General features: G+C 37.9%; 2 protein-coding genes across 2 annotated transcripts; both read left to right on the top strand.

The window, feature by feature from the left end:
- Nucleotides 1-418: 418 nt before the first annotated feature.
- LOC103435875 (chloroplast envelope quinone oxidoreductase homolog) lies at nt 419-3,413 on the top strand. Its single transcript, XM_008374304.4, has 4 exons — nt 419-535; nt 877-1,018; nt 2,212-2,303; nt 2,442-3,413. Exons 1-4 carry the CDS (start codon nt 470-472, stop codon nt 3,132-3,134), a joined length of 993 nt encoding a protein of 330 aa, XP_008372526.3. The 5' UTR covers nt 419-469; the 3' UTR covers nt 3,135-3,413.
- A 1,053-nt stretch (nt 3,414-4,466) lies between these two features.
- On the top strand, nt 4,467-7,441 carry LOC103435878 (chloroplast envelope quinone oxidoreductase homolog). The gene is made up of 4 exons (XM_008374307.4): nt 4,467-4,670; nt 4,830-4,971; nt 6,231-6,322; nt 6,458-7,441. The coding sequence occupies exons 1-4, from the start codon at nt 4,605-4,607 to the stop codon at nt 7,145-7,147; spliced, it is 990 nt and encodes a 329-aa protein (XP_008372529.1). The 5' UTR covers nt 4,467-4,604; the 3' UTR covers nt 7,148-7,441.
- Nucleotides 7,442-7,809: the final 368 nt, after the last annotated feature.

Here is a 7,809-nt window from a genome sequence, read left to right as displayed (position 1 = left end):
CTATAATTGAGGTAGTTTTGTGTAATTTAATTTTTTTTTAGTATATCGATATTTTTACACTAAAAAGAAGGGGTCATACAATGGACAGTCTAATTTGGTATTGAATTCGCCATCTATGAAATTCGAACCTAAGATATCTCACTTCCAAGTGAAGATGAATATTATCAGATCATAGTACTGAGTGGTAAATCTCATTTCTATTAAGAAGATAATATAAATAATGGTACAAATAAATAGTAAGAATTATATTTTTGTTTGATATAACGATACACACTAAAGTGTGATGGAATAAAAGTCCATAAAAAACAGAGGGTTATTTCCGGCGTTTTCCTTAATTCAACACTTGGCAACCAAGTAATTCCACGTGTGTGCGCTAGACAATACGTCAAAAACCCATTCGGCAAGAATATAGCGACTCTCTCTCTGTCCTTCTCTACAAATATGAATCTCTCGGTCTCTCTTCCGACTCATGGCGTCAAAGCTTATGCATGCGGTTCAGTATGACAGCTATGGCGGAGGAACTTCTGGTTTAAAGGTTTTCTATTTTCTTTCTTCATCTCCTACATTTCTCCTTATATTATTCTGTAAATTTTCTTGGTCAAACATTTTGTAGATTTATCTCATATGTCGCACTTGGTGCGATGACAAGTACCTTCGCCCATGAGCGGTAGGTTTCGGGTTCGAGACTTGGGAGCAGCCTCTCCATAAATGGGGCTAAGGCTAGCCGACATTCACCTCTCCCAGACCCTGCGTAAAGCGGGAGCCTTGTGCACTTGTGCACTGGGTACGACCTTTTTATCTCATATGTTTTTCCTTCTTTGATATTTGCTTCTGGAATTTATGTGTATTTTATTCATGTTAATTTGGTTTTTGCAGCATGCGGAGGTTCCGATACCCTCTCCGAAGAAAGGAGAGGTTTTGTTGAAACTGGAAGCAGCTGCTCTAAACCCAGCTGATTGGAAAATTCAGAAAGGCATGTTTCGGCCCTTATTACCCCGAAAAATTCCTCACACACCTGGTAAATAATTCTGATGTTTTTGCTTGCAAGAATTTCACCACATACTTTTTGTTACAGGTTACAATCAATCTGTGCTTGTGAGTTACTTTTTCTTACCAGAATTTCCCAGCAGTAATTCTGTGCTTGTGAGTTACTGAGTATTGACAGTCCAATTCATAGCACCTAAAAAAATGAATAAATTTTAAATGCTCTGTTTGTTGTTATAAAGTCAGATTAAGTTGACCGTATCGGTGGGAACTTTGGCCTTCTTTTGGTGTCTAGGATTGGGTTGTAATGGACAACTTACTGGATTCAATGTACGTCAATGAAAAATCAAGTGTTGTCCAAGTTGTACTGTTGAAGTTTAAAGGAGGATTAGTCATGGAGGAGACTTAATCTTACCATTTCTGTGGGATAGAAAGGATAACTTAATCGTCTATGACAAACCAATCATCTACCTTCAACTTAGACAACATTTGAAAGCCGGCATCCAATTTTTCATTCAACATTCATAGAGTCAAGTGTGTTATCTCATACAGTCCAATGCTTGACACAAAACAAGGCCTTTCTTTTTAGAATGATCGATCATCCTCTTTGTGAGCCTTCGATTCGAGTAGATTAGATAGTATATTGGAAGATGATTTTGTTGGTCTTACCAGTCATGTATTTGTAGAAGTTTGTTTGGTTTCACCAAAAGAACCCGCTTTCTAGTTGTTCCCCTCCTTTTACGACGTGTTTGTGCACTTAACATTACAGTGCAGTGCTTGTCATTAGTGGTTGGTATTTCCACTGAAGTGTAGTCTACTCGCTTTTCGATAAGTTTCCTGCTCCGGGCTACTTAAATTTTGAGGTACTTTGACAACATTCAACTGGTGTTATAAGCTGCAACAAGCCAACTGTTGTAACAAGGTACTGGGTGTGATTGGTTACTTCATCATTTTAAAACTAGGCGTGCCGAAGAGACGCTTTTTAAAAAGTGGATATTGAAAAGTAAGCATAATGGTTTACGGATCATATCGTGTTTTCAATGAAACTTCTCAGTTAAACTTTATCATATTCGTAATCATGGGAGATTTTTCCGTTGATTTTTTTTTATGATTTTTCTGATATTCCTACATTGAAGGGCGAGTTGTTTGGTGATGTAAGTTATCAATTTCTATGAGTTTTTAGATTGGTAGGTTTTTGTTGTTAACATTGTCTAATGATAATAATAGCTACGGATGTGGCTGGAGAGGTTGTAGAGGTTGGACAAGGCGTGCAAAAGTTCAAACCGGGGGACAAAGTTGTGGCATTTCTGATCCATGCTGTGAGTGTTCATCTTATTCCTTTGGTTACTTTTTCCCCGTCTTGAAGAGCTAATTGTGCATATAAGAAGCTTCCCGTTTAGAACTCATTGATTATATTTGTGCCTCAATTTTCGTTGTCATCTTACATATATGGATAGAATGGAGGTGGACTGGCTGAGTACGCTACAGCTAGTGAGAACTTAACAGTAGCCAGGCCACCTGAAGTATCAGCAGTTGAAGGTGCAGGCTTACCTGTTGCTGGCATTACAGCTCACCAAAGTCTCACGCAAGCTGCTGGGGTCAAGCTGGACGGAAGCGGCCAGCAAAAGAACATATTGATTACTGCTGCCTCTGGGGGCGTGGGTCAGTATGCCGTCCAACTAGCAAAGCTCGGTAACACGCATGTTACAGCCACTTGTGGAGCTCGTAACATTGAATTTGTCAAGAGCTTAGGGGCAGATGAGGTTCTTGACTACAAGTCCCCAGAAGGAGCAGCTCTGACAAGCCCATCTGGTCGGAAATATGATGCTGTGGTCCACTGCACAACCGGCATCCCCTGGTCAACTTTTGAGCCTAATTTGAGCGCCAATGGGAAGGTCATAGACATCACTCCTGGTCCAAGTGCTTTTGCTACTTTTGCTCTGAAGAAACTGACATTCTCGAAGAAGCAGCTGGTGCCACTGCTTATGAATGCCAAGGCGGAGAACTTGGAGTATCTTGTTAAGTTAGTGAAGGAAGGAAAGCTCAAGACAGTGATTGACTCGACGCACCCTCTTAGCAAGGCTGAAGATGCTTGGGCTAGGTGTGTAGATGGACACGCGACTGGAAAGATTATTGTCGAGGTTAAGTAAACAACATATAGGGTGATGCTATTCACACGCTCTTTATTTATTTATTTACATCATTCGATCATCTTCAATTCATTAGATCCGGCAGTCGGAAATTGAGTAAGATGTGTGAATGGTAAATAAAGAGGTGTGGTTATCACAATCCATGACATACAAGTCCTTAATGTTTTTATAGCGGTATGTAAACTTCATTTGTGCTGTATGATATCTCCCCTTGATGTGTGGGTGTTTGTTTTGTAAATGATAAGGTTTGGATTTAAATAATGTTCATTTTATTGTTAACTACGTTTTACAGTTGGCAATGTTAACTACGTTTTAGGTTGTGAGTTCTAAACTTTTGCTCCCTCATTGACCTACCCCTTGGGGTTGTTACCTGTCAATTTTATTATTATTTTGCTGGGTGTCAATTTTGTCCAAATAATAAATACTTACAAGATTTTGATTATCTATTTAAATTAATAATATGATAGATGTAAGATGAAATAGGCTAATCGAGTTACTCTTCCTTGGCGAGCTCTAACACTAAGGGCTAGTTTGGTATTGTTGCGTTTTTTGAAAAAAAAAATACTTATGTTGTGCTGTGAGAATAAATAGCTGTAAAATAAAGTTGTTAAATGTTTGATAAATTTTTTTTTTGTAAAAGTGCTTTTAACAAAAAAAATAATATTTAAATATTTGGTAAACTTTTATATAAAAATGTTGTAAACATGTTAAATGATTACAAAGACTATAACATTCAATGTGTTATAAAAATTATCAAAGAGAATAATGCAGCGATAAAAATTGTAATTTTGTATAGTATACAGGAGTATACTTATCATTTGAAATTTTCATTAAATAGATACTATTCACAATGCTTTGAATAAAAAAAAAAACTTTTTCAAGAAGCATAGTAGCATGGTAGACCATAGTTCTATTTTTTATTGTTATTGACAACAATTTTGAAAAAGAAACAATTTTCTTTTGTTTTACTAAACACATTTGATGTCTAAATTTTTTTAATTTTTTTTTAAAGCACCACACCCTCCAACCAACTCTAAATTTATTTTTATATAATGATATATTTACAAGTGAATAAAGTCAATAAACCAGAGAGTTATTTCCGTCGATTATCTTAGTTCAACACGTGGCAAACTGAAATAATTCCAAGTGTCGTTGTCAAAAACCCAATCCTAGGGATTTCGATCCTCTCCTGAGCTCAAGGTGAGGGTCTTCCTGATCAAGGATTGTAGGTCGTTAGATGAAAATCCAACGATTACAAATAAGGGATTTCTTTAAAATTATAATAATTATAACCGTTAGATTTTTATCTAACGGTCCACATACCTTGGATCCTCACCTTCGGCTCAGGAGAGGATCCAAATTCCATCCACAAGGATCTAGCAACTCGCCCTCTCTCACTCTCCCTCTTCTCTCTCTACAAATCTGAATCCTCCCTCGTCTGTCTCTGCCGATTCAGAAGGGTACGGCAACATGGCGTCAAAGCTTATGCATGCGGTACAGTACGACAGCTATGGCGGAGGCGCTTCTGCTTTAAAGGTTATCGCTTTTCTTTCTTCATCTCGTACGTTCCCCTTTTGTTATTCTGTAAATTTGTTTGGTCTAACATTTTGTACATCTATCTCATATGTTTTTCCTTCTTTGATATTTCCTTCTCGAATTTATGTGTATTTTATTCGTGTAATTTGTTTTTTGCAGCATGTGGAGGCTCCGGTCCCCTCTCCCAAGAAGGGGGAGGTTTTGTTGAAACTGGAAGCAGCTGCTCTAAACCCAGTTGATTGGAAAATTCAGAAGGGCATGCTTCGGCCTTTTTTCCCCCGAAAATTTCCTCACATACCTGGTGAATGATTCTGCTTTCTTTGCTTGCAAGAATTTAACCAAATTCTTTTTCTTACAAGTTACAAGTTACAATCAATCTTGAACTTTCCCAGCAGTAATTATGTATGTGCTTGTGAGTTCCTGAGTAAATAATTTGACAGTCCAATCATAGCATCCAGAAAAATGAATAAGATTTTAAGTGATCTGTTTGTTATAAAGTCAGATTAACTTGTAGTGTTATAAACGAGAAGTTGATCGTATTGGTAGGAACTTTGGCCTTCGTTTGGTGTCTAGGATTGGGTTGGAATGGATAACTTACTAGGTTCAATGTACGTCAAAGAAAAAATGGATGCCAACTTTCATATGTTGTTTAAGTTGAAGTTAGAAGGAGGATTAGTCATGGAGGAAAATTAACTCTACCATTTTTGTGGGGATTGAAAGGATAACTTAATCCTCTATGACTAATCAATCTTCTACCTTCAACTTAGGCAACATGTGAAATCTGGCATCCGGTTTTTTGTTCTAAAATCCATTCAGTCAAGTGTGTTATCTCTTCCAGTCCAATGCTTGACACCAAACAAGGCCTCTGTTTTTAGAATGATTGATCGTCCTCTTTTTGTATTGGAAGATTTGGTTGGCCTTACCAGGCATAGATTTGTAGAAGTTTGTTTGGGCTAGGCCCCCTTTTTCACCAAAAGAACCCGCTGTTTCTAGTTTGTACCTGCTCCTTTTCAGACGTGTTTGTTCACTTCACATTACAGCGTAGTGCTTGTCATTAGTGTTTGGTAATGCCACTGATGTGTAGTCTACTCGCCTTTCAATAAGTTTGCTGCACCATGCTAGTTAAATTTTTGAGATACCTAGACAACATTCAACTGGTCTCATAAGCTGAAACATGCTAACTGTTGTACAAGGTACTGGGTGTGATTGGTTACTACATTATTGAAAAACTAGGCATGCCGAACAGACCCTTTTTAAAAAGTGAATATTGAAAAGTAAGCACAATGGTTTACGGATCATATCGTGTTTTCAATGAAACTTCTCATTTACACTTTATGCTATTTGTAATCTTGGGAGAATTTTCCGGTGCTTTTTTTTTTAATGATTTTTCTGGTGCTTGAATCAGTTGGATTCTGAAGTAAATTTGTGCTTTGATTTTTAAAATGGCATTCATCTATCCTACATTGAAAGGCGAGGTGTTTGATGGTTTAAGTTATCAATGTCATTCAGTTTGTAGACTGGTAGGTTTTTGTTTTTAACGTTGTCTAATGATATTAACAGTTACTGATGTGGCTGGAGAGGTTGTAGAGGTTGGACAAGGAGTGCAAAAGTTCAAACCGGGGGACAAAGTTGTGACATTTCTGAGCCATGCTGTGAGTGTTCATCTTATTCCTTTGGTTACTTTTTCCCCGTCTTGAAGATCTAATTGTGCATATAAGAAGTTTCACATTTAGAACTCATTTATTATATGTGTGCCTCAATTTCATTGTCATCTTATGTATGGATAGAATGGAGGTGGACTGGCTGAGTACACTAAAGCTAGTGAGAACTTGATAGTGTCCAGGCCACCTGAAGTCTCAGCAGCTGAAGGTGCAGGCTTACCTGTTGCTGGCCTCACAGCTCACCAGTGTCTCACGGAATCTGCTGGGATCAAGCTGGACGGAAGCGGCCAGCAAAAGAACATATTGATTACTGCTGCCTCTGGGGGCGTGGGTCAGTATGCAGTCCAACTAGCAAAGCTCGGTAACACGCATGTTACAGCCACGTGTGGAGCTCGTAACATTGAATTTGTCCAGAGCTTAGGGGCAGATGAGGTTCTTGACTACAAGACCCCAGAAGGAGCAGCTCTGACTAGCCCATCTGGTCGGAAATATGATGTTGTGGTCCACTGCGCAACTGGCATCCCCTGGTCAACTTTTGAGCCTAATTTGAGCACCAACGGGAAGGTAATAGACATCACTCCCAGTCCAAGTGCCTTTGCTACTTTTGCACTGAAGAAACTCACATTCTCGAAGAAGCAGCTGGTGCCACTGTTTCTGAATGTCAAGGCTGAGAACTTGGAGTATCTTGTTAAGTTGGTGAAGGAAGGAAAGCTCAAGACGGTAATCGACTCGACGTATTCTCTGAGCAAGGCTGAAGATGCTTGGGCTAGGAGTATGGATGGACACGCGACTGGAAAGATTATTGTCGAGCCTTAAGTAGACAAGAGACAGGGTGGTTCTATTCACACGCCCTTTGTTAATTTCTGTCTTTTGATCACCTTCAATTCACTCGACTAGACAGTTGAAAATTGAGAGGGGTATGTGAAAAGTAAATAAAGGTGTGTGGATAGCATTACCCATGTATATACATCTTAGTGTTTCTTAAGTGGTATGTAAATTTCATGTGTGCTTTATTTTATCTCCCATTGATGTGTGGGTGTTTGTATTGTAAATGATAAGGTATGGATATAAATTAATGTTAATTTTATTGTTAAGTACATTTTATAGTAAGTATTGTTGGGTGTGCATCCCATACATCCTATTATATTATGGCTATATATATTTTACACCCTCTATATTTTTTTCGTATTGCCCCCTAAGATTTTGACTTGTACCATTTTGTTAGTGTTTAAATCTTCATCAAGTTGATGACATGGTAATTATGAAATCCGTAATTGCGATGATTTGTAAGTTATATATGCACCACATTGATTGAAAAACTCATCAACTTAATGGATATTAGTACATTCAAATATTCAAAAGATGTAAATTGATACAATTGTAAAATTATGATGTAAATTGTAGTTAGCTTACTATATTAAAAAGTCAGTACTCTTTGCATACAATTTTCTTTTTTTCGATAAATCTCCGCATACAAT

The sequence above is a fragment of the Malus domestica genome, chromosome 05, assembly GCF_042453785.1.
Source record: "Malus domestica chromosome 05, GDT2T_hap1".
NCBI classification, from domain to species: Eukaryota; Viridiplantae; Streptophyta; class Magnoliopsida; order Rosales; family Rosaceae; genus Malus; species Malus domestica.
The sequence above is the reverse complement of the archived record's forward strand: the minus strand, read 5'-3'. Positions and strand labels throughout refer to the sequence as shown.